The 27685-nt window shown below is 50.1% G+C and overlaps 1 protein-coding gene across 6 annotated transcripts in view; it reads right to left on the reverse strand.

The window, feature by feature from the left end:
• Positions 1-27685, reverse strand: part of VPS13B (vacuolar protein sorting 13 homolog B) — a 3181000-nt gene that overhangs the window by 1612664 nt on the left and 1540651 nt on the right. For all 6 annotated transcript variants that reach the window (XM_078686964.1, XM_078686965.1, XM_078686963.1 and 3 more), the window contains exon 23: positions 13250-13484. In XM_078686964.1, coding sequence (XP_078543090.1) covers positions 13250-13484 — 235 coding nt within the window. The remainder of the gene's footprint in view (positions 1-13249; positions 13485-27685) is intronic.

The following is a 27685-nucleotide window of genomic DNA, read 5'->3' on the forward strand; positions in this document are numbered from 1 at the left end:
ATACATTTATAAGTCTAATATGAAAAAACACAGAATCCATGGCCCGGGTCTTTTGTGGAACATCATATGTCTTGAGGGATCTTGTGACGGAGTACTGCGAACTACTGGAAGCTGGGAAGGGCACACGTGCTTTCAAGAAAAGGGTCAGTCTCAAGAAGCCTCATTCAGAAGCAGACCTTGATTGACGTGAACGGAGGGAGGGAGAGAGGGAGGGAGGGAGGGAGGGAGGGAGGGAGGGAGGGAGGGAGAGAGGGAGGGAGGGAGGGGGAGGGGGAGGGGGAGAGGGAGAGGGAGAGAGAGAGAGAGAGAGAGAGAGAGAGAGAGAGAGAGAGAGAGAGAGATGACATGAAATCAATTGGATGGGCAGCTGCACGGTGGGCAAATACTTCTATTCCTAGATGGACAGCAGCAGAAAACGTGAGAGGCCAGACCGAGAAGGGGGCGAGTAGAGAAAAGGCCGAGCACAGCAGATGATGAAAGCTGACTGGCCGATAGCAGGGGAGCAGGGGAGCGGGGTGGATACTGAGGCAAAAGAAAAGGTGGCAGGAAATTGTGAGAAGAGCTAGTGAAGGCTGCGTCAAAGAGACCAGGGAGGAGGCAATTATTTCTGTATAATGAAAAATAAATACCAAACTGTGTGATGATTGAAAAATGGCATTTGGAGGTCCATGTCACATAAACCACTCATGTTTTTATTCCTTACTTGTGGTTTAACACAATGTCCCTTGAACCCCGTGAAGTAATTATCACCTTGTAATTCACAACTCCTTAGCATTTATTTTGTATAGAACACGGTGTCAAACTGCAATCATGAAATGGAAAAAGACAGGAGATCAAAGACACATTTTTCTGCCTCCAGAGCGCAATATGTATGGATCTGACTACAGATTTGCTTAATCCTGAGCGCTGCACAGTTGGTTTCAATTGCCATCAAGGAATATGAAAGCATACTTACAATAGTCTAATGCAGTGTAGTGTTTGGGGAATGTTCAATTAACACAGCCAGATGAAATTGTTGTAATCATTTCTTTAAAGGAGGCTGGTCCGTATTTAGATAGAGCTGACAACCGTCCCACAACAGCACTGCCTTTGTGGTTGTGTAACTGATGTAGTACTTATACAAGTAGGAAGTCCAACAAAGACGGTTTCATTGAAAAAATTCATCAAAACTGGCTACCCGTCAGCCATGTTTGGACAGTGAAATTCAAAACTCCAAATGAAGGACCTGACACACCACTGACGACGTCCTACTTATGAGCAGTTCATGATACAGCGGATCGTGTCAAGCTAATGAGCCTGGGACAGCACAGACAAAAACTTCTGGGCAGGCCATGATGTAGCGGACAATGTCACACTACTGGGCCTGAGAAAGCACTGGCTGCACTCTATTTCTGGGCAGGCCATGATGTTACAGTGGACAGTACCACACTACTGGGCCTGAGGCAGCGTTGTTGACACAATACATCTGGGCAGCTTATGATACTGCGGATCTGTCACGCTACTGGGCAGACCAAGAGTGTGTATGGGAATCTCGTGGCTGCCTCTAATGAACAGCATGGTTGAAGCATGAGTGGGGATGAAAGGCCATTCGAGAAGAACTATATTTAATCTAACGCAAGGCAGTTAAGTACCTGCGATTATTAGACAAGCAACTGGAAAAACGGAGTGTGTTCTCTGGGAGTAAGAAGGACCACAAAGTGGCAAGTACTTGAGCATATTACCATGGTGCTTACTTCATGCAAACATCTCCGTGACCCTACAGGAGACCAACATCCTTGTCTAGCTTACAAGTGAGCTCATTAAGTAAATACGCTAAATTCTTAGACGGGCTCTAGTGAAGACAAGTGTCAATCCATGTGATAAAACAAAGCACCAGGCAATGCTATCCCACGCTACACCCTCAGTAGAAAGAGAGACTGACACTAAAAGGAATCGAGGCTGCAAATTATTGAGAAAGGGGGACATATGGGCTACATTGGGATCCCAGAGTTATAATGAGGGAAAAGAGAGACGTGCCAAACACTGGTTACCTTAATCTGCTATCTAAGAAATCAAGGGTTACTATTGAAGGAAAACACAGCGGGCAGCAGGGATCGCGCATTGAAAAACGTGGCACTGAACGGAAATCTGGCAAATGGGTAACAGCACAAGAAAATTATACTACTTGATGGTAAATACCAACAAGTCTGGGAGCTGCAATAACTCAGAATAAGGAAACCACGAGACACCAAAAGCTGCCTTCATAACCTTCAGTCTGCACAACTAAACACTTCAATCACAGCGTCTCCAAGATTGAGAATAAAACACACTGTTCCTCAGGGCAGTTTGCGGAAGGAAAAAGGAAAACGTGCCAAAGGCCTCAAGGAACTGCTTTAACATGATTAAAGTCCCTCGTAACACGGGGAGATTGGCACTGATGGAAAGCCACTGCAAGCGATGTCTGCAGACTAACCAGAGACACCGGGAATAGGTCGCGTCTCTGAAATACCCAGCGGACCCCGCCCTTGACTGCGAGATCTAACGTCGCTGAAGCGGACCGCATAACAAACAAACGCGCCCTCCGCCTCAGCCCACAACCTATGCTAGCGAGCACGAAGTGCAGGCAGGATTGTGGGACATGAGGGGCATCCATGATTAAACGGCGTATGTCATCCCTGGAGTGATTAACAACACGAATAACACTTGAATAAGAAATTGCGACGGGGACCTCCGCAGTTAATCTTTTGAACCCCATCAACTGGTGACGATTACTATAAGGATAAAATCATAAAGCCCTGACGAGAACGCGCAAAGTCAAAAGCGAGTTCGAAACGCGTCGGCATAATGGAGACAAGTACCTAAAAACAGCTAGCAATGAGTGGTTTCTTGCCTGATTGAGATTTGGATTTAGTCCTTCAGTCCTCTGTTATATTGCTTTGAACATTTATCGTTTTTCTCCATTTGATTTCTTCCTTAATTGAGTGTTTATTCACTTTGTTTGAAGGAAGAGAGTGTAAATATTGAATGTTTTTGGTGTTGCACAAACAGTTGTGCAAATGTACATATGAAACACTAAGATTGATGTTCTGTTGTTTATATCTAATGTATTTTGTATATGTGTCTTTGACTAAATGTATGTTAATTGTGTATGATATATCTTTTTCGGAAAAAATGAATTTCTAAATCAAAAAAACAAAACAGAAAGTAAGAAGGTATAAAATAAATAATACCAGACAAATTCTGAAATTTTTCTCTCTATTTTGTCTCTCTATTTTGTCTCTCCAAAGAAGGAGACCACTTATCTGTTAGGTCAGCATTTGTCTTTTTCAAAAATTAACATGATTAAAAGCACAATAAAACTCGTACAGGGGTTCAGCCTCAGTGCATTACCTGGCTGTAAGAGACAGGACATTCACAGACAATTATATGCAACAGGCAATTGCATAAGTTACTTACCTTCGGTAACGATATATCTGTAAGAAACAGTAGTTAGTGTTAGATTCCTTACCTTAGAATATCCCCAGGCGTCAGATTGGATCCGGAAAGTTTTCGTCAGCAGTATCCCTGCGCGTCGCTAGGCGTCGTCTGCGGCTCCGCGTCCGTCGTCGGCGTCGTGATCGCCTGGATGACGTCGGAGTACTTAGATGCCGCCCTCGCACGCTGACGTCAGTTCTGTACATAGCTTTCCGCGCCAGGAACGCAGAGCCAAGATAGAAACCGACACTGGTGCCATGAAACTAGGGCCCTAAAAGGGATGATCTTAACCCTAGATATCGGTTTGCAGAACGGGGAGGATGGGTGGGGTGGCAAGGAATCTAACACTAACTACTGTTTATTACAGATATATTGTTACCGAAGGTAAGTAACTTGTGCATCTGAAAGAAACAGGTTAGTGTTAGATTCCTTACCTTAGAATAGATACCCCACCAATACCAACCCTGCTGGTGGGGCTGCAACCCAAGATCACACAGTAAAAGTCCTGGAGAACAGAATGGCCGAAAAAGCCATCTCTCCGGACTTGGCTGTCCAGACAGTAGTGTCTAGCAAACGTGTGCAGCGAGGCCCACGTAGCTGCCTGGCAGATGTCCTGCAGGGGGACTCCCCGACCCAGGGAAGTAGTAGCTGCCGTTGCCCGAGTGGAATGGGCGCACAGCCCACCTGGAGGCTCCTTTTTCGCCAAGGCGTAGCAACCCTTGATGCACAACACGACCCACCGAGAGATGGTCCGCTTGTGAACCGCCCGTCCCTTCTATGCACCCACGTAACCAACAAAGAGCTGGTCGTCCACCCGGAACTGGCGTGTGCGGTCCAGATAGAATGAGAGCGCACGTTTTGGGTCCAGACGGTGGAGCCTCTCTTCCTCTTTCGAGGGATGCGGAGGTGGATAGAAGGTGGGCAAGGTGATGGACTGCTCGACATGAAAGGATGTGACCACCTTAGGCAGGAAAGAAGGACGAGTCCTTAGAACAACCTTATCCGGATGGATCGAGAGAGGAAAGGAGGTTTAGAAGATAGAGCCTGGAGCTCACTCACTCTACTGGAAGACGTGATGGCAACCAGGAATGCAGTCTTAAGAGTCAGAAGACGAAGAGGACAGTTATGAAGTGGCTCAAAAGGAGCGCACATCAGATACGTTAGAACAAGATTCAAGTCCCACTGAGGAATCACGAAGGGAACAGGAGGGAACATGTGTGTGATGCTTTTCAAGAATCTATTTACAACAGGGGACTTGAAAAGAGAAGGCTGATCAGGAAGCTTTAAGAAGGCTGAAATGGCCGAGAGGGAGCTCTTAATAGTGCCCAGAACACAGCCCTGCTGGGAAAGAGAAAGAAGGAAGAGGAGATGTGAGAAAGTGCCATCTTTCTTGCCTTGGTATGCCCCCACTTTTTTTCTGAACTGCTGATGTACTTTGACTGAGTGTGCCCTGGGTCCCTGTCAATCAGGGACCCAGTGCCTGTGTTCCTTCCCTACAAAGAAAAGCTATGCTGAAACAAAATACCCAATTGGCATCTCTGCCCCCTGTCAGGCCCTAGTAAATGGTACCCTAGGTACCCAGGGCATGGTGACCAGCGAAGACCCCTGAGGGCTGCACCACTTATTGTGCCACCCTCAGGGGCCCTGTACCCTGGCACCCACACATTGCCTTTGCAGGCTGAGTGCCTAAGTACAGAACTAAAGCAAGAGTCGACATGGCACACATCCCTGTGTGCCATGCCCACAAATCCCACTGCCCTGGCATACTTCAGTCACCCCTCTAGCTGGGTGCCCTATGCCAGAGGTGAGGGCCCAGGTGCATGAGCCCTGTGCCCCTACAGTACCCAGGGCCATTCCTGGGTACTGTAAGTGCAGTGTTGCCATTTAAGAGTATATGGTGCTGGGAGGTTGTCATTCACGAACTCCACAGCCCCATAATGGCTTCACGTAAGACTGACAAGTTTGGTACCAAACTTCTCAGCACATTAAACCCGCACTGATGCCAGTGTGGGATTTAATGGAAAATGCAGGAGAGGGCATCTTAGAGATGCCCTCCAAAAACCCGAACCTACAATCCACGTCTGGGCTGAGTGGCTGCAGAGGCTGCCACACAGCAGACATGTTGTTGGACCCCTGGGTGGAGAGCCCCCTGCTCTCTTGGGTCTCAAACAAAGCACATCCTGGGCATGGTGCTATGTCTCCTCCCCCAGGATGGACAGGGGGAAGCTTCAAAGGCATACCGCCTCTGAGAGCTTCTCCAGACCATTTGCTGTACCCAGCAACCAGCCCCCCACCAGTCCTACCCCCACTCTGGCGGGAAGACTGGCGGGAAAAACTATGTCAGGAAGGGGGGGGTGCCAACCTGTGCCAACTCCACCCCTCAGGTGGAGGAGGCGAGGTGAAGCACGACCCCGGGCTCCGGCCATCTTGTAGATGGGGAGTCCTGCCCAATCCCAGCTAGGCTCCTGCCCCCCTCCCACAGGAGAGGAGCTGGCTAGGGGGTGTACTCACCCCAGGACAGGGACCCATTGGTCCCTGCCCTTGCCCTACCTGTAACGCCCCTAAATTTAGTATTTAGGGGCTCCCTGAACCTTGCTTCCTCAGATCCCGATATCAAAAGAAGAAAGAAGATCAAGAAGAAGAAGACCCGCCGCGCAGCTGCTAATAACAGGACAACAACAACTGACTTGGCCCCAGCCCTACCGGCCTGTCGATCCTGGAACCTGCTCCTGCCTAATCCCGGCGACCTCCGCGGACAGCAACCTTGGGACACCCAGAGGACCTGCCTGCCTTGACCCTCTCGAAGATTGGGACTCCCATTAGCAGACGCTCTGCTGCAACAACCCACCTGGTGCTCACCAGGAAGCTCCGGACCAGCCCACTCTGCACCAGCCAAGCTCGTGCCGGGCCAACCCGAACCAAGACCACGAGGACGTCCCCCCGGCGACTGCCCAAAGACCCTCCTCGACGAACCAGCCGACGCCTGCAGACTCAGAACCAGGGGCCACCCCAACCGCGCCCAGCCGAGAGTAAGCTTTTCCGACCCCTAAAGACACCCCTGCACCCGGCAGCCCCCTGTGCCTCCCTTTGGGGTACCTACCTGTGCTCAAAGATCCCAACTTACCTCTCGAAGTGCTGGTCGCCCCTGGAGAGTCACCGTCCCCGAGCCTGCAGCCTTTGTTCCTTTGTCAAGATCCTCATTGGATAACATTGAGCGCCCGACGGCTCAAAAGTACCCTGCACCAAGCCGCCAGAGTGCCGCTGGCTGTGACCCCTCCGTCCTAACTTACTTCCCCCCTTGCCCTGAGCAAGTGACCAGGAACCCAGCTCCCCGAGCCGCGTGGCCTGCTAGCCAGCCGCCTTTCCCTGATCAGGAGAGAAGCCAGTACTGTACCCTTCAGCCCTGTACTGAACCGCAAAAGTAATCCCTAGCGGGTTAGCTAGTAACCTGTATTTTTCCCCTTAGGAACCCATTGTCTGCTTTTCTATGAAATTTATACGAAAACTGCAAATATTCTTTAAAAATTGTACGAAATACTGAAACGCAATTACTTACCTGTTTTGAGCTAAGCCCCCAGTGCTGGCCCTAGGAGACTAGTGCTGGGTTACAAAAGTAACGTGATCGTACTTTACCTGCAACCTGAATTTCCTCCCATTGAATAACATTGTCAGATTTACCTTGAAAAGTTTCTAAGTGTGAACTTTTAACACAGCTTTATATTCCTGAAAATTCTGCACAGGACTTAATCTTAGATCTAGCCCTGAGACTACCAAAGCAATCCGTAAAGTAATCAACTGTACTTATCTATGAAAACCCATTGAGTTTAATGCTAGAGTGTGGTTCAGAACTGTGTCGTTTACTGCTTATACTGTAACTGAGTCCACTCGAAGAACTGTCGTACAGGCTCTTGTGATGTCTCGTATCGACTATGGCAATGTGCTCTATTTAGGAGCAGATAAAGCTACAATCAATAAACTCCAGGTTGTACAGAACTCAGCTGCGCGTCTGTTGCGCAATGTTCCACGGAGAACGTCCGCAATGCAAGCTTTGCGTGACCTCCATTGGCTAAAAATTTCTGATCGTGTGGTCTTTAAAACTCTGTGCTTCCTATTTAAGATTCGCCAGGGTTCTGCTCCTAGCTATTTGTCCAATCTTGCCCTGCCATATCAGCCTGGCCGCTCTCTTAGGTCATCCAACAACCACAATCTCGTGATTCCTAGGATTCGATTGACAAAAATGGGAGGCCGCTCATTTGCATATCTGGGACCCAAGATGTGGAATGCTCTCCCGTTGGCGCTAAAAACAGAAACTAACCTTTCTGTTTTCCGTAAAAAATTAAAGACTTTTCTGTTTTAAATTCTTTAATTCTGTTTTTATTTTCAGCCACTGCTTGTTTTCTTCTCTAGTCTGTCCCTGGCGCCGGGAAACCCATTGCGGGTAGCTGTGCGCAATATAAGTTCAATAAAATAAATAAATAAATAAACTATTGTGTGCACAACCTTTTTGCTTCCTTGCCAAGTAATTACATGCGAATACTCACCTCGAGAAAAGTATATTTTTATAACTGTTGGTTCTAAAAATAAAACAACTATATCTTTGGATATACAAACAATTGGCCTGGAGTTCAGTCCTTGAGTGTGTGAAACCTTTAGCTGACTGAGTATGTACATCAAATGCTTTACACTGTCCTCTGGTACTGCCTTACTGCTCGACCAAGCTACCACTTTGGAGAGTAAGGTCAGTCCCGACTTTAACCTCTGTTATACCTCTGGGGTTGGTGGACACTATACACACTGTACTTCCTTCTAGTCCACTATATAAAGAGCCACTTTCTCACGGGAGAACCTCTGAAAGGGGGGCAGAGAATGGATCCACAGCCTTTGCTGTGCACCATGCCACAAATGTATTCCACCTGCAGGCGTATACCATTTTTGTGGAGGGAAACCTGGCTGCCAGAATCACATTGCAAACTTCAGGAGGCAAGTCAAATGGCCTCAACTGCCGCCGCTCAATCTCCACGCATGTAGGTGGATACTGGACAGGTTCGGGTGGAGGACCGTCCCCTGCTGCTGCAACAGAAGGTCCTCCTGAAGAGGCAGACGAATCGGGGATCGACTGACATGCTGAGTAGCTCGGGATACCAGTATCTTCGTGCCCAGTCCAGAGCCACAAGGATGACTTGGGCTCGGTCTTGCCTGATCTTCTTCAGCACTCTGGGCAGAAGTGGTATAGGTGGAAAGGCGTACAACAGACCGCAGCTCCACTCGCGACGAAAAGCGTCGCCGAGCGAGTGTCGCCTTGGAAATTCCAACGCGCAGAACTGATGACATTGCGTGTTCTATTCGGTGGCGAATAGATCTAATCAAGGCTCTCCCCACTGCTGAAAGAGACCTTGCACCACGACCGAGTTCAGACGGCATTCGTGATCCATCATGCACCGGTGACTGAGTTTGTCCGTCCTGGCGTTCAGGGAACCTGCCAGGTGTTGAAACACCAGGGTGACGCCCTGGTGTTCCAGCCATTGCCAGAGGTGCAGAGCCTCCTGGCAAAGGGTCCACGACCCCACCCGCCCTGTTTGTTGCAGTACCACATGCCAGTGGTGTTGTCCGTGAACACCTGCACTACACTTCCCCGGACAGAGGGAAGGAATGCCTTCAGTGCAAGTCGGATCGCCTGCAGCTCCAGAAGGTTGATATGGAGCCGGGACTCCGCCGGAGACCAAAGGCCTCTGATCTCCCTCTCTCCCATGTGCCCCCCCCCCATCCCAGGAGGGACGCATCAGTCACCACTAGGTGCTACGGTTGGGGTAGGGTGAGAGATCTGCCGCTGACCTAATCGCGGTTCACGAGCCACCACTGCAACTGCCCCCCGGTGCCCTCTGAGATCAGGACGTGGTCGGACAGGTTGCCCTGATGCTGTGCCCACTGAAACTTCAGGTCCCACAGCAGAGCCCGCATCCGCCACCTGGCGTGATACACCAGAAGGATGCAGGAGGCCATCAGCCCCAGGAGCCGCAGCATCAACCAGACCGAGATTTGGGATAAAGGCTGAATGATCGGAATAAGAGCCTGAATATCCCGAACCCGCTGCTCGGGGGGATAAACCCGAAACTGCGCCGAGTCCAGAACCGCTCTGATGAAAAGGAGCTTCTGAGAGGGGCACAGGTGTGACTTCGGCACGTTGATGGAGAACCCCAGCAAGTGCAGGAGGTCGGCAGTAGTCTGGAGGTGGGAGACGACTGTTTGGGGCGAGCCCGCCTTCAACAACAAATCGTCGAGATAGGGGAAGACTGAAACCCCTGATCTGCGCAGATGAGATGCGACCACCGTCATCACGTTCGCGAACACCGAGGGGCGCTGGTAAGGCCGAAGGGGAGCACGGTAAATTGAAAGTGCTCGTGGCCTACCGTGAACCGCAGGTAGCGCCGGTGGGCCGGCAGGACGGGGATGTGGAAATACGCGTCCTGCAGGTCCAACGCTACCATCCAGTCTCCTAGGTCCAGGGCAGTTAGGACCTGAGCCAAAGTCAGCATCTTGAATTTCTCTTTCGGAGGAAGTCGTTGACGCTTTGTAGGCCCAAGATAGGGCGTAGGCCTCCTTTGCCCTTCTTCGGTACCAGAAAGTAGTGGGAATAGCAACCATGTCCTACTTCTGGCCCAGGAATGTGCTCGATGGCCCCCTTGGCCAAGAGGGCCGTGACTTCCTCCTGCAGAAGTTGCAAGTGATCCCCCGACATGCGGTGGTACTGCGGTGGCATGGCTGGAGAGGTTGCCTCGGAGGAGAGGGAGTAGCCCCTTCGCACGATTTGCAGCACCCACTTGTCCGACGTGATGGTATGCCCACCACTGGCGTCGAATGGGCCTGAAATGCCGGACTAGGAAGGCTTAGAGGCAGATGCTGCGGGAGCAGATGTGGACTAACCCTGCTGTTGTCCCCCGGTATTGCCGAGGCGGTAACCACGTCTGCGAGCACGTTGAGACTGGTTCTGCGGCCTGTGGCTGGCTGGACGTGTGGGGGCGCCCCTCCCTTGGCCACGAAAGGGCGAATAGCAGAAGTTTGCTGGCATTGGCCTAGGACCAAGGACTTGGCCATAGCCCTGGAATCCTTGAAACGCTCCAGCGCACTGTCCGCTTTGTCACCAAAGAGGCAACGGCCATCAAAGGGCATGTCCATGAGCGTGGCCTGGACATCCCCAGAAAAGTTGGCGTACCTCAGCCAGGCGTGGCGGCGAACCACCACTGTTGTTGCAATCGTTCTACCTAGCGAGTCCGTGGTGTCAAGTCCACACCAGATCGAGTAGCGTGCTGCATCCTGCCCTTCCGCCAGGGCTTGGGCGAGCCGTGTCCGGGCCTCCTCCGGGCACTGTGGCAGCACCTCCGCAACCATATCCCATAGAGAGTGGGTGTAACTGCCCAAAAGGCAGGTGGTGTTGACATACCGCAGCCCCAAACTCAGGGAGGAGAACAGTTTCTTACCAAACTGATCATACCTTTTGGATTCCCGATCCGGAGGAGTGGTCGGGAATGCGGCCTGGGACGTAGAGGCCTGAATTACCAGGCTCTCAGGGGTGGGGTTAACGGACAGAAAGCAGGGGTCGCCCGGAGCCGGTTGGTGGCGTCGGGCCACGTCCTGATCCACAGGGAGGGCTGTAGAGGGCTTGTACCAGGTGCCCATCAGAACGTCAGTGAGGGCTTCTTTAAACGGCAGTAGAGGCTCCGAGGAGCTTGCCTGCAGTTTGAGCACCTCAGTGAGGAGGTTAGTCCTTATGGCCGCGACAGGGAGCTCAAGAGCCAAGGCCTTGGCCGCCCTGTTCAACACCACACTGTAAGCAGCCCCCTCCTTCGAAGCCACGGAGGGAGGAGAGACTAATCCAGTGTCGGGCGAAGTGTCCAGACCACTGGCCTCCCCCAGCTCTTCTGCCCAGTCCTGGCTCAACTGGCACTGCAGTGCCAGAGGGTCCTCAGAACCCTCCCAGTCCCCCTCGTCATCCATCTCCTGATAGTCAGGTAAAAATGATGGAGCCGGGTCATAGTTGAAGGCCTCACCCATTGACGCCGGAGATGGACCGGGGCTGAAACAGGGGACGACATCGGCGGCGGAAACGGCGCCGGGAGCGACACAATCGGGGTCGGCGCCAGCGGAGGAGACCTAAAGTCGACTGGCGCGACCCGGATCCAGGCCTGGATCCTGCGGGGCCCTGTGGCATCGGGACCGGAGTCGACGACGGCACCCGGGCTGAAGCACCCGATGGTGCCGGGGCCACCGGCCCGCTAGGGCTCCCAGTTGGACCCGCAGAGCCCGAAGGCGCCTCGGCAGGTTCCGACGGAGTGAAGTTCAACCTCATGGCCGTGAGGAAAGCACTTATCCCCTCTGGCGTCGGGTGCAGCCCAGGGACCGGCAGGTATGGAGCTGAACATGGCTCCGACGTAACCGTGGGGGCGGTGCCGCCCAAACCCCCGGCCGCATCGCGCGAGCGTCGGGGGGGGGGGGAGAGTCGGAAGAGCGATGACGCCTCTTCGACTTCTTTTTCGAATGCCTCGACTTATCTGAGGACTTGGAGCCCGACGAGTGGTGGTGACTCGTCGAGCAGCGATGACTGCGGCTCCGCGACCCGTCCTTCGACTTCCTCCTCGAGCGGCGTGGAGCCGACTGCGGGAGCTCGAGCAGCTTACGGGACCGCTCCAGTCTAGCCTTCGAGGTCAAGGCCCGGCAGTCGGAGCATGACTTGTCATCATGGTCGGCCCGAGGCAGTAAAGGCACCGACGGTGGGGGTCGGTCACCGACATCAGGCGGTGACAGGCCTCGCAAGGTTTCAAACCAGGCATTCCTATCGGCACCGCGATTTGAAGGTCAAATTGAAAAGTGATCAAAATAGATCAAAAAAGTTAGTCAAAAAATTACTAAGAGTACTGCTCTTCCCGGATCTGCGCTTGCTGGCACGGAAGAAAGAAGAACTGACGTCAGAGCACGAGAGCGGCGTCTAAGTACTCCGACGACGTCATCCCGGCAATCACAACGCCGACGACGGACGTGGAGCTGCAGACGACGCCTAGAGACGTGCAGGGGTACTGCTGACGAAAACTTTCTGGATCCAGTCTTACGCCTGGGGATATTCTAGGGTAAGGAACCTAACACTAACCCGTTTCTTTCAGATATATACAACACACACACGTGCACACACGATTCAACCTTTTGATGGACTGAAAGACGTTGGATTTAAGTCCGGAGGACACAACCCTAATAATGCAGTAAATAACAGTGAATAAAAAAAATAACCCACCCTAGAAGGTTGTACCACAACTAAATATTTATTTTGGCATATGCAGTATGATTGTGTTTGCTCAGCTTCATGTGCGTTTGTGTGTCGGTGTGAATGGATGTATGTGGGGTTTGGTAGTTGGGGGGGTTTGTGAATCTATGTCTCCGTCATCGCCTTTACCCTCTTCTGTCTCCCCATGCCACCTGTCACTTTCCGAAGCAGAAAGCGACCGCCTCCCTCTGTCATACTTTGGGTTTTCTCCCCAACAGCATAAGTGCCAGAAGCTAAATCTGATGGTAGTTGTATTTTCGGGTCAGATATATTGCAGAGCCTCTGGGCTGAACAAAGTGGCATGCAAATCAAAGCACTTGCCACAATACTTCTTAATTAGTTGCTGTTAGTCTAAATGAAACCTTCAAAATGACACGTTATAAGTTAAAATATCACCATAACTAAAATATCAAATGCAGGGGAAAATGCAACAAAAAATAGTCAATTTTCAGTTGGGAACATAAAAAGAATTCAGGAATTAGTTACCTTCTTCAAGAATTGGCCGTACCACTGCGAAAGGGATCTCCTGCAGCGGCTCCATATACTTGTGCCCCGCGCTCATGATCTTTATCTGCGGTAAACAGAGCACAAGAGTTCCAGGCATGCTGGCCTGGCCATGGTACCAGCTTCTCACAGTTCCAGGAATATCACCAGAAACAATGGTGCTTGGAGATGGAAGGCTGTCACTTGGACAGAACACACAGCAGGACTTCAATTTTAGCTGCAATTGAAAGAATACAAAGTTCACAGTCATCGTATGTACTTGAATTAAGAGAATGTTTACATATAAACAACAGCCATATAACCAGAAGAAGGTCAGCCTACTATTCTGAAGCCCTCTTCGTTTCTATAACTAAATTGCATCTCTGTCTATATCACTGTGTGACAGTTAGCGCTCAGTTTTGCTAAGTTCAGCTCCGTAAGTGGAGCTTAAGTACCATTATTGGCAATCAACTGACTGCAGACAAAGGTTCAAGTGCCAAGGATCTACTTTGTGAAAGTCAGGCTTTGTGATTTGAGCATGGAGGGATGCATTGAAGTGTCATGCACGAAGAATGGAGTTTAGCGGTCGCACAGTGCTGATATCAGGTATTTTCACTGGTGGTTTTGTTAAAAACAGTTCTTTCTTTACACTATCTCTTTTGGGGAAGCACATATGTGGCAATTATATGTGTGCCTAACCCTGCTTAGACTCAATTCCAAAATGTTTTAGCAGCTCCTTTGTCCGCAATGTCCCATGAAAAGGATTTCTTGGCTAGGACGTCTGCTCATGAGGAAATCCAATTGCAGAGAAGTGAAAATGTTTCATAATCAAGCACAGATTAACTATACATATTATTTTGAATCATCAATCATTCCCTATAAGAGCTACCCAACTGTGCAAGGCTTGGGATGAGTCTTACCCCGTCCACCCATTACCAACTGCAATTAGCGTTTTGAAAGCTTTAAAAACAGACCATGCCTGGGGCCTGACACTTTGTATACTCTTGGGGCAAAGTGGCCGGGTGGGAGATTGGAGCAGAGAGGCTAGAGGAAATGGGAGAAATGGAGAAAAGAAAGAAAAGGAATGATGGAAGGAAGGAAAGGGAAAGGGTGAAACTTAGAAGGAAGAGAGAAAAGTGACAGAACGAGAAACGGATATACGGCGGAGCAAAGGGAGATAGGGTAGAGGAAGACAAAGGGGCAGAAATAAGGATGTTATGTAAAGAAGAGAGAAAATGATGCAAGATAGAAATAAGCAGGAGAAAGAGACTGAACAGGTAGTTTTATAGGATTTTGGTGGAGAGAAGAGTGGGAGAGGACAGGACAAAGGCAGAGGAGAGAGGGAAAGAGGAAGAGGATTTAAGGTAGAAGAAAGGGAGGAAGGCAATAAGGGCGAGTGAGAGACAGGAAGGGAAGAGACACAGGGAGGGATTGAAAGGAGAGCATGAAAGGAGGATGGGGATAAGAGGAACAGAGAGAGTGAGGGCAGGGAAAAGAGGGGTAGAATAAAGACATTTCAGACCTCTAGCTACCATTAGGCCAGCATGTGTAGTGATACTCGGTCTACAGCATCCCAAATATGACTGTCTTCTATTATCAGCCTAGAGTGCTAGGGACCTATTGTTCCTTTCTTGCATTAGGGTCCCGGGGACCTTTGCAACACCACTTCACAGGCTCATCTATGCTGAAAGCATAAGCCTGTCTACAGAAGCTGCAGTCGTCCCCCTCTTTAACACATGCAAGTAATACAATCTGGTCTTTTTAGGTCTCGGCCTGGCGAAAGCAGCGCATACGCTGCACTGCCATGCAGAGGCCTTTTGGAATCGATACGATTCCGGTGTGCACACGGGGAGACAAACGAGACAAAAGATGTGCACGTGGGGATTGGATGATTTACTGGCGGCATGATACACTGGAGACTTTTTTTTTCGCCGCCACTAAAGGCAGTCCCCGCGTGTACATCTTCTGTCCCTCCCATGACGGGCCGCGCTTCTTTACTTTCTTTCATATTTGTCCCAACCTTCCAAGTCTCTGACCCTAGTTTACCACCAAAAACCCCATCCCTCTGTCTCTGTCCCCCCCATTTCCCACCCAAACTCTATCCCTTCGTCTCTCGGCTCTCTCTTCCCACCCCCCTGCCCCCATGCAGCACACACACACCCCAACTCTCTCTGTGCTTTTTCTGAAATTCTTAGCTCTGGTGACGTCATCCGTTCCTCTCTTAAGCATCTAGGCGTGCAGTCATTTAATCCTACACCCCTAAAACCACACATAGACGCACGCCCTGGTCCATTGACCCCTAAAGGAGACGCCCGCGCACCAGCTCCGATGGGGACTGCACCCCAGAAGCTAAGAATTTGAACTTAATTTGTGGAAAAATGCTACTTGTAAATATAAAACAAATTTTAAAACTTACTGTCAGATACTGGATCGGTGTTTACTGCTAGACAAAGAGGGGTTCACACAAAGACCCCTAAAAATGAACTCTTTCAACCTCCCTATCGGGTAACCACGTTAAGGGGGGGTTCGAGGGTTCAGCAAGGGACATTTTGGGGGCATCGAAATGAAACCCTCTCCGTGATTAAACTAATTTTTAGCTCTCCATGCGGGGGTTGGTCCATGACTCGATGATCCTTGAATTATAAAAACTTCAATTCTAGGGAGCGACTCATCGTTAAGAATAAATCATCAATTTAAACCCAGGACAAGCAGGGAGGGGCAACATTCACTCTTTTACATCAGTACATTTTAGGAGACTGAAGGGGCTCGAAAGAGGTTAGAGGAAGTTTAAAAGGCAAATGCAAACATTTTTTATCTGACTTTATAAAGAAGCGGCTACGGCTCGGACTCTGTCACTGCACCTTGTTGGGGAACGGGTACAATATTTTAACTTGCTTTTTTTGTTTAGAACGTCGATTTTTTATAATTGCACAAAAAATAATATTCCGTGCTTGTTTAGAATCACGAAAATATATTTGTGAAACCGAAACAATCATATTTAGTGTTTTAACAAGGAGGAAGGGGCTTTTTTTTGTTCTTCAGACTCAGTTGTTTCAAGATGACACACAGCGTATCCTAAAACACCTACACATGTTAATAAATATATTATCTGTATTTATACTTTCCATTTGGTATGAACCCTTCATGTTTAAAATAATTGTTAATATTTGACACTTTAAAGCGATCTAACCACAGAAAGACAACACTGCCAAACAAGCATTGAAAATGCAATAGGTCTCGCCTTTTATTAAATTAAAGCCATTTGCTTTGCTAATGGTATTGTATACCAAAGCAAATGGCTTTAACTTAATGAAAGGGGAGACCCATTGCATTTTTACTGCTTGTTCTTATGTTGCTTTCTACTATGGTGTGTGGCACATGTGTCTGCCTGGGACAAATCCTGGACACCAGTAGTTCACTAGATGCCAGGATCATGATGCACAAATTGGAATAGCATTGAAATCTCGGTTTGGAGCTGTAGTGTTTGTATTGTTATCATTTTAGTGTTGGAGTTGTTGTAATGCTGTTCTTGTAGTTCTGCATGTGTTCTTGGTGTGATGTAGTGCTGTAATGTAGCTGTTTCTTGAAGCTTTGTGGTTGTACTGCTATAGTAGCGCTACAGTTGTACTGCCGACGTGTTCTCTCAGGCTGTGTTAATGTGGTAGTGCTACATTTGTACACTTGCATAGAGCTATACAATTACACTTTTGGAGATTTGAAGCTGAAGCCTTGTAGTATTTATAAACGTGTAGTTATGGAATTCTAGTGTGTTTTTTACGTGTTCAATTGTAGAGCTGCAAGGTTTTGTCGCTGTGCAATTAAATAACTACAGACTTGTTTTAGGTGTTCATTTGAAAGTGCTACTGATGTGCACTATCAGTGTTGTGATATTTTTGTAGACATGAACAACTAAAGTTGTGCATTTGTTGAGTTGTGCTTTGGTAGATGTGTAGTTGTTGAGTTTTAGAGTGTGAATGTTGCAGACAACCAGTTCAAGAGTAATGCTCCTTCTACTGTAGATGTTCAGTTTCAAGTACTTGGTGGCAGAGTTTAAAAATGTTGTAGTTGAAGAGTTGTATTGAAGAGTTGTACTGTTGCTGTGGTTGTGCAGATGTAGAACTGAGTTGCTGCAGTTGTAGTTTTAGTATTGTGGTGCTCACTGCAGATAGAAGACAAGTAGGGAGAGCTGGGCCAGGAGGGCTGTAAAGTTTTCCAACAGATAAATGCTTATTGCAATCTTTAATTCACCAGCAGATGCACACAACTACGTAAAGTAAATGTGCTTAGTTTTCATTGTTTGTGACTATTTATTTTTTAGGTCAGGATCACACTTGTAAAGGAAATATTAGAAATGTTCCGGCTTTTGACAATTTTAAAATTACGTACTAGAAATTGCATTTAGAAAACATTTTCGATATTTTCGTGTAGTTATTTCTGTTCTTATTATGTTCACCTCATTTAAATGCCAGCATATCCACGTATGAACGTTTATTAGTAGAGTGTCTGTAGGAATCTCTAAATGTTCATTTACATTTTTGCTCACTTGGGTACGAATTTCACGGAGGAAATAAGAAACATGAGAGCATTAGTTCAGTTCAGTAAAAGTACATTCATTAGACCGTTGGTCTCTAAACAACATGATACATATTACAATAAATAATTTAAAACATATACAACAATTTCGATAATAATTTGTAAAAACAATACATTAAAAAGGGGGAATTCCTACCTCCCTCCCACAGCTTAAAAATTCCCTATACCAATACTCCTAAAGTTCTGATAAGCAATACCATTGAGCTATGACATGAAAATAGTGTTACAGCCTAAACATAGTTTTCTTTAAGCATTTTCCATGCCAATTTCTATGCAGTTCTTATTAGGTTTCCAACAGGGTCCTTTTTACCGCCTTCATATATTTCGCCATGCCGATTGCTACATCAAGATTTGGCATGTCAGTAAGTAGATTAATTGCTAACAGGCGCTCAGTTATACTATATTTTAAAAACATGGGCCGTAAAAACAATTTCCGCTGCAACACAAATTTTTGGCAGTCTAATAAAATATGTACATTGTCGCATTTTGTACCTAATCCACAGCGATATTTACCATCCGGTTGTACCATTTCTGCTCTTCTATTTCCATGAGATACCGGATGGTTAACCCCTATTCTCCACCTGAGCACTTCAGCTCTTAGTGCCGCATTTGGTAGTGAATCCAAATAAGGGTACCACATATCATTCTCCCAACTATTCATCATATAGTGGACTGATACTTTCTTTCCCAGGTATATCATGTCATTTTGCCTCAATACTTCTTTTCCTGCCATTCTAAGCTCCCCATTTGAGGCTTCAACCGACAGTGTTGCCTGGTCAAATTTTACTTTTAGGTTTTTACATATCACGCCCAATTTCATTCTAACCACCTTGGCCCAATTTAGGTCGCTATTCAAAATCTCCTCTTTACACCATTGTGACACTTTTGTGACTTCCTCAGATCCCAATCTTTTCCAAAATCTTATAAGGGCCACTTGTACCTGTATGTTCCATGATGTCAATCCTAGCTCTTCTCGGATTGCCTGAATCATAGAGGAGCCAGACAGTGACATTAATGGTTTTAGACATTTCCCTTCCTCAATGTCCCAGTTGTTCTTCCCACTCAAATACAAGACCTCTGCCCCATACTGCCCTTGTGGGGGTATCATTGCCTTATAGGCTTTCAGTAAAGGTCTATGTGACATATCCCCATAGATTTGGTTCAATTTCCTTAGCCCACATCCTGATCTATGCGCTTTGGCATTCTGGGTTACCAGATGGATATCCCATTTTAAAGACTTTTCAAACCAGATACCTAGGAATCTATATTCGTTCACGATTTCTAGTTTGATAGAACCCAGATACCAATTAAAATTCTGAGTTTTCTTCCTAAAACATAGGATTTTAGTTTTGTCCATGTTTACAGTCAGGCATTTGGCCAAGCAATATTCATTAAAGGCAGATAACTTCCTTTGTAGTCCGATCTCTGTTTGGTCAAAAATCACCAAATCGTCGACGTACAGCAAACAAGACAAATGTTAACCATGCATTTTAGGGCTAGCACTTCTGTTCACTTCTAAAGTGGCTGGGAGATCGGCCAGATATATTGCGAACAGTAAGGGGGCTAATACACATCCCTGCCTTAGACCGTTCTTAATCAATATGAGTCAAGGCTCCATCTGTATCTTTGATGACTTGCGCCCAATTATGTTTATCTAGCTCGTGGATAATTTCCAGGAGCCCCTTTGGGATATTGTAATTTCTTAGGGACTTCCACAGGCATCTCCTATCTACTAGGTCAAATGCTGCGCGGAAGTCGATGAAGCAGCAGCATAGCTTCCCCTTCTTTTCCACAGACTTCCGCGCTACGGCCCACAGTGCGAAGCAGTGATCGATCGTGGAATGCCCCTTCTTAAAACCTCCTTGTTTCACTGGCACGATTGGCCACTGTTTCACCCAGTCTTTTAGACTACCCAGAATTATTTTGGAGAATACCTATTCCCCAATATACAACAGGTTAATAAGTCTATAATTTGTTGGTGCTTTTCTGTCACCCTTTTTGTGGATAGGTCTAATTATTACTCCCCTCCATTTTTCAGGGATCTTGCCTGACTCCAATATCGCCAAGAACATGCAGGAGAGACATTCCGCCCACCAATCTTGCTGGGATTTTATGATAATTGCTGGCAGGTTATCAGGTCCTGCAGCACGGGTTAGGTTTAAGCTTCTTATGATTTTACTTACCTTTTCTATTGTAAGTAGAGGTTTTAGATCTACCACTGCCTCTATCCAGGGGCAAGTATCCTCACCTTCTTCTTCAATATATGTTCCATATGAGAGCATTATTAAAGAAATGTTAAGGGTTTGAGGGGTGTATCGAGTGAGAGCGACAACATGAAAGCAGAGATTAAGAAGGCACTTCCTCCTTGCACATTCAATACAAAGAATAAGGCCACACATACTATGTCACACGCGTAACAGTGAAGATGTCTTAAGCCAATGCAAGTGTACAAGGAGGGAGTACCCAGAACACATCACCTCCAGGTCCCACATTCCACACTCCATGGATGCAGCCTTAGCTGGTTACACACAGTATGCCACACACGTGACTTGGAAGTTGTCTTAAGCTAATGCAAGGGTACAAGGAGGGAGTACCCAGAACACATCACCTGCGGGTTCCACGTACTACACTCCATGGACGCAACCTCAGCTGGATACATACAGTTACATAGCGCTGCTGGCGAGAACGCCTTCTCTGCACCTCATTTGGGCTTTTTAGTGAAAGCCAAAGTATGCTAGCCCAGAGCGCAACATGATGATATTGTTACTTGTTTCAAATAAAATGTATTCAGTGGGGAATTGTCCCTCTACTTGGTAATTGCACGATGTAAAAGGTGTTAAAAAATGCCAACCTCCACACCGCCTGCCAAAGGTTCACCTCATGGCGGGGATGGAAACACACAGAAATAGTATACCTCTGCACTTTAAGGTTTTAGATTACCCTCCTTTCGTCACCCTTTCCATAAAAACTATAAAATATGGCTCAATTTTTCATTTTTACAGTTCCACATGTTGTCCCTTTTCAACATTGGACAGTAGTCAATTGCTTTAAAGGAACAGTATATGTAATGTCCGCATCGCTTGCTGCAATATTCATCATTCTGATGTTCCGATATTCCTTTACTTACTAGGAAATGATTTGCCATAGCATCTCTTGAACAACCACCTCTTGTTGCTCTAAACTTTGAATCTCCGGTCTGGCTTCTCCTCTCGTGCAGGGCCATAAACGGGGTTTCTGGAATTCTACAGCATTTACCGCATAATTGTGGTTGCACCACTCTTAACAATTGATCCACCATCGGCTGTACAATTTGCACATCCAAACAAAAATCAACTTCGCTTCTAACTTAACAAAAAAAACACCACGCACAGTGGCAGACATTTTGCTGAGATTTACTTTTACTTTTCAGTTGCTGCTCTTTGTATTCAGGTGTTAAACTGGCACTGATGAAGGAAACCTTTAACCCTGACAGTATGTTAAAATAACAAAACAACACAATAATACAGCACAAGAAGGTGGCACTTTATGCCAGATAATTTGCCTTTTCTTATTCAATAAAGTAATCAAACATGCCATATAATTTGGTGCTTCACTGCTGCATAATTCCAGTTGTCCTGGCTGTAGGAGAGTAGGGTCTGCTTCCTATGGTCAGCCCCACTTTTTGCTTTTGCTTTACTGGTTTTCGACTTAGATGTGGCTGTGGGCCTGCTAATCAGACCCACAGCCCAGATGCACTCTCTCTAAATTCACACCCTGTACTCTAGGTACAACCACAATTGGGAATTGGTTCACCTTGTCAGCCCCTGTAGAAGTGTACCCTAGGTACTCAGGGCATATGTATAACCAAGGCCTACCAGGGGCTGCAGCATGTATTATGCCACCCCTGGCTGGCCACTCAAACTGACACAACTGGCTGATCACTCAGCTGGGGCAAGGTCTTGTAATCACCCCTTGCTTAGGTATAGTATTCCTATATCTAACCTTATATATAGACACACAGTAACCTATAAGTCACTCCTATGGCAGGCCTTAACAATCCTGGAGGCAGAGTGCTTGGTTATGTGTGAGATGGTGCTCTAGCATGAGTTGAGCCTGTCTGCAGCTTTTGGAACCATGTCCTTATAGCTGTTCTATGATATTGCCATACCATATACTCTTAAGTGCATTATGAACCTCGCGGTTAAATGCTAACTCTGGTTTGGCTTTATCAAAACATGTCGTGTAAGGTATCATACGCTTTGGAATACTACCCCCTCGCCAATCCTGGCGACGGGGGTAGCATTCCACCCTTCTAGAGGGAGAAGACATGTTGTTGCTGACTATCCCGGTTAAAGTTAACCAGAACCCCAGCGTCACAAAATGGACGCTGCAGCCACAGACACAAGTCTGACCTCCTGCTGCTGGGAGTACTTCCAGTCACAGAGGTTTGGACAATAGGTTTCCTGCCTGGAGAGGTGCGAGCACCACCCCAGACAGGACTTTGTGTATTGGCACAGGGAGGGCTGAATAGATTGAGACACTGCCTGAGGCACACTAGGTGCTTCCTGCATACCCCAGTTCAAACCGGTTGCTGGGGCACTCCATCCCCAGCTCGGGCGCGAAACTGGACAAAGGTAAGGGGGTGTAACCACCCTCCTTCCTGGTCCCACCCATAGGAGGGACCTAGGAACTAATCCAGCCCCTTTTAGCTGTATAAAGGTAGGAGCTGTGTCCTTGGACTTCAGATTTGATCCTGAACTGAAACTTGAAACGAAACGGGGGCGTGGCTTGGCCGCTGCTAGGAATGGACGTGTGAGCTCCGAGCTCCGCCACGGCCTTCCCGTTTATCCTGTGTTTTAGCCCCTTCGCTGGCCTGGCTGGCCGGGGCTTGACCACATCCCTGCCCGCGACTTATCGGGCTCTCCCTGGAGCAAAGACGCTGTCCCGGCGGCAGCGCGGGGACGCGCTGGGCCCGAGCTCTCCGGCGCGGCACCGGCCATTTTGCAGCGGCCTGGGTGCTCGGCTGCATCCCCGACCTCGGCTGGACGAGTGGCCGACCTGCGGAGTGAGCTGCCCGGCCGCCGACCACTGTGAGGGTCGGTGACGTCACGACCGGAGCTCCGGCAGCGGAGAACGGGCGGCCCAGCGGGTGCGCTGGGACACGGAAGGCTAGTGGAGCCCGTGAGCTGAGGGGCCAGGCCAGCACAGGCGACAGCGGGGGCTTCTTTGACCTGAACCCGGGGCACCCGACTAGACTCTGGGAATCGACGACAAGTGGAAGGCGCCTTGCTGCCCAGCTGCTTTCCTGATTGACCGCCGTGGACTTTGGCGGTGAGTGCCCCAAGGGGGCAGCGTGGGGGGCCTCCGACGTGCCTGGAGCCTGGGGGAGCCTGCAGGGAGCTGACGACGTGGGCGCTGCTGCCCCGTGGAGGCTGCTGGTTGGGCACTGTAGCCCTGGGACTGGTGCTGATCTGGCGCACTGTAGCGCTGACCCCCCCTGGCCGATACTGGGACCCACGACTTTCGGGGGACTCACGTGCTGCCAGCGGCGGACTTCCTACTGTGGGGTGTTGGGCCCGGTGCCCCCTGCATTGTGGCGGGCGCGCCTCAGGGAGCGACCCTGCAGCTGAGGACCCGCCAACGCGCCTTGCGCCCTCGACGACATAATTTTGGAGGGCACCCTACGCCTGCGGCCGGCGATCGCCATGGGGAGACGCCAGAAGCCCCCGACGGAGGTGGAGGAGGGAGCAGCATGCAGCCAAGGCTCTACAGTGGACATATGCTCGACCCCGGGCCTGCCACAGGGCCAATTGGAACAGATTTTGCAAGCCATTGCCGATACCAGGGAGGCATTGCGCCAAGACATCGGACAGGTGTCCACGAGCCTGGGGCTTCTAAGGGCGGACCACGTTAAGCTGGCGGACCGGGTCAAGCAAGCGGAGATCCGAGTGGACGCACTGGAACCGGCGACCAAGGCGACTGATACTGCGCTGGGGGAGCTGCGACACAGGGTGTACCTCCTGGAGCAGAGGGCGGAGGATGCGGAGGGGCGCAACTGCCGCAACAATATACGCGTGGTTGGCCTGCCCGAGAAAATTGAAGGGGCGGACATGCTGGGCTACCTGGAGCCCTGGCTGCGCGACGTGGTGGCTCCGGAGGGTCTGACCCCGTTCTACACTTTGGAACGCGCTCACCGAGTACCTGCTCGACCTCCTGCTGAGGGCCGGCTGCCACGTCCGGTGGTGGCGTGCTTGCTGCATTACAAAGACCGTGATCTTATTCTGCGAAAGGCGAGGGCGCTAGGCCCCTACCGGGTGAACAACGCTCAGGTCTCCATCTAACCAGATTACTCGTTTGAGGTCCAGAGGCAGCGCTCCACCTTTCTGGCAGTCAAGAAAGCTCTGCGAGAGGAGGGGATCCGTTACTCCCTTTTGTTTCCTGCCCGCCTGCGGATTATGTTGGATGGTAAATCCTTCTTCTACAATTCCCCGGATCAAGTTTGGGACTGGTTGGAGCTCTACAAGGCTGGTGCGGATGGTCGTCCCGATTCTGGGGAGCAGCGGAGGATGGCGCAGCGACCCAAACGGACCAGGAGGCCTAGGAGGCGACCGCCGAAGGCTGGGACGCCATCTGTCTCGCAGACTGCGCTGGAGCGCGAGGAGGCCCTTCGGGCGGTCTCTAATATTTCCCAGGCGGTGGCTTCGACATCTGCAGTGGAGACGGGCTCTCGAGAGGGCTCAGAGGAGGTGGCATCGGAGGAATCAGGTGCCGGTGGTTCCGGGCCGCCTCATGTCACGCCTGGGACAGCTGATGGTTTGTTGGACGAATAATCCCCTGGACCCGCCGTGCTGGTATTGTATTTGCAGCCGGGCCTTTGTCTGGGCTTGGGGTGGAGGCATGCGGCTTGGGTGAGCGGAGAGCTGTGTTGTTGCGGAGGGACTGCCTTCCGCCGTTGGTGATTTCTACCTCTGCAGGGGTGGGGATGTGGGGCATTTGGGGTGCATTGGGGAGGGCCGGCCAGGTGACACGGGCAGCTCACGGTCTGTTGGACGTAGCGACAGGCCACCCTCCCTATCTCACGCCTATTGTGGGACTCTGGTAGTTACCGGAGACTGTTATACTTGGGATATTGACTTTTGGATGGGACTCTACTGTTTGGGGTCTGTTCTGGGGGTGGGTGGGATATGGGATTGTTGGGCGGTTTCCAGGGCTGGTTTTGGGAGGTTGTCAGTGTGCCTAGACTTTTATCTTTCGTCCAGACTGTATTAGTTGCTCTGAATGGGGACCCTACCTGAATTGAAGTGTGTGACCTGGAATGTGCGGGGACTGAACTCTATGCTGAAACGCCACAGGGTGCATGCTTATCTTGTTCGGAGGGGGATTCAGATAGCCTTTCTGCAGGAAACGCATATTGACCAAACGGAGGGGCGGGCTTTACAGCGCAGGTGGAGGGGACAGCTGTTCTATACGGTCTATTCAGCTTTTGCGAGGGGGTTTCTGATCTGGGTGCGGGCCGGGGTCCCTTTCCAACCTTTGCAGACATTGCTTGATCCTGAGGGGAGGTTTGTAGCTGTACAGGGCCGCCTGGATGGGAGACACGTGACTGTTTGCAGCGTCTACGCCCCAAATGTGGAACAACCTGCCTTTTTTGCACGACTATCAGGGAAACTGGCGACAGTACTGGCCAACGCGGTCTTGATGGGGGGGGACTTTAATTCTGTACTGGATGTGGAGTTAGACAGGTCTCACCCTCCCTTGGCGCAGGCGGCAGCACACAGACTGGCGAAGAGTAGGGGAAAGTGGCGTAGAGGGGCAGGGGCCTGGTTGATGCATGGCGGACCCAACACCCGACAGAGAAGGATTTTTCGTTCTATTCCCCCCCACACGCGCTTCATGTTCGCCTTGACAGCATTCTGTGCTCGCCGGATGTTCAAAGTTTGGTTCGCCACCGTGAATACTTGGCTAAAACAATTTCTGACCATAACCCTTTTCTCGTAGTGGTCCAGTGGCTGCGGCAACGCCAGGCTATACCGACCTGGCGGTTGAACCCGCTGGCGTTGGAGGATGCGGTGTTTAAGGCCGAGGTAGGCAATGGGGTGGAAGGCTATTTTGCTGCTAACGCGGACACTGCCTCCAGTAGAGCATTGGAGTGGGACGCCTTTAAGGCGGTGGTTCGGGGAGTCTGTATTTCGGCTACCGCGAGAGTCCGTAGGACTCTTCTGCAGGATGTTATGCGGAGTGAGGCTCGTTTGCGCGAGGAGGAGCGGCGCCACCACATGGCCCCTGACGCTCGTGCGGCGGTTTCGGCTGCGCGGGAGGAAGTGGCGACGGCGACGGAGAAGCTGCGCTGCTTCGATTACAAGGAATTCCTGACCCGGGCTCATGCCGAGCGCGACAAGGTGGGATCCCTCCTGGCCTGGCTGGCCGAGCCGGGGACCCGCGGTACTCCGATTGTGGCTCTGACCACTCCGGCAGGGAACGCGGTGTACACCCAGTCGGAGATCAATGACCAATTTTTGACATACTATGCGCACCTTTATAGGAGCGAGATGCCGTGCGTGTCAGAGGAGCTGGATGGGTTTCTCCAAGCGGCGCGGCTCCCCCGGCTCGACTCCGCGCATGCGGATCGCTTGGGCGGTGACATCTATGAGGGAGAAATTCGAGTCGCCATTAAACACACGGCTCGTCGTAAAACCCCTGGCACGGATAGGCTGCCGATCGAGTTTTATGCAGCCTACGCGGATATATTGATACCGCGCTTACTGACGGTTTATCGGGAGGCCTGGGAAAACGGGGTCCTACCTGCGACTGCTCGTGAGGCCTTGATAATCCCCTTACTGAAGCGGGGCGGCGCAGCTAGCTCACGCTTGGCCTATCGTCCACTGTCCATGCTTACGACGGACGATAAGATCCTGAGTAAGGTTCTTGCGACGCGGCTACTGGCTCACATGCGTGCTTTGGTGCATTCAGACCAAGCAGGCTTTATCCCCCAACGCACTACCGCCACCTGTGTGCGCCGGCTGCTTCGGGTTATGGGGGGCAATGCTGCTGGTTTGCCGGGTGCCGCTGTCGTCGACCGACATTGAGAAGGCGTTCGACAGCGTCGAGTGGCCGTATCTACTTCGAGTGCTGGGGGCCTTCGGGTTGGGCGAGCGGTTTGTGAAGTGGACCGCCCTGCTTTATGCTGCGGCCACGGCTCGGGTCAGGACAGGGGCTACCATCTCTGCTCCCTACGGAGTGGGACGGAGGACCCGGCAGGGATGTTCCCTGTCCCCCCTCCTGTTTGCGCTCGCCATAGAGCCCCTAGCTGCTCATGCCCGTATGGGCCAAGCGTATGAGGGCCTTCAGCTGAGAGGCGACACACACTACATATCCCTCTATGCCGACGACTGCCTACTGTTTTTGGCTGACACGGATGTTGCCTTGGGTGGAGCTAGGCGTCTGCTGGCGGATTTTGGCCGATTGTCGGGGCTGAGGGTCAATTGGGGGAAATCCTGCCTCTTTCCGTTGGTGCCGGGGGCGGACGACTCCCAACCGGAGGGTGAGCTGCGATGGGAATTTCATTGCCTCCCTTATCTAGGCACGCACATATACCGATCACCGTTGGACTTCCTGGAAGGCAACATTGAAAGAGCGATCCGGAGCCTAAGTGGCTGCATGGGATTCTGGCGGTCGCTTCAGTTATCGGTCGCGGGGCGAGTGGCGTTATTAAAGATGGTGGCACTACCCCGTCTCTTATACTTGTTCCGCACGTTGCCGATCTGGATCCCGACATCGGTTTTCACCAGACTTCGCTCTTTAATTACTGAGTTCATTTGGGGAGCGGGCAGGAGGCGTGTAGCGTTGACTACGTTGATGCGCCCCAGA

Source organism: Lissotriton helveticus, chromosome 4_1 (assembly GCF_964261635.1).
Source record: "Lissotriton helveticus chromosome 4_1, aLisHel1.1, whole genome shotgun sequence".
Classification (NCBI taxonomy): Eukaryota; Metazoa; Chordata; class Amphibia; order Caudata; family Salamandridae; genus Lissotriton; species Lissotriton helveticus.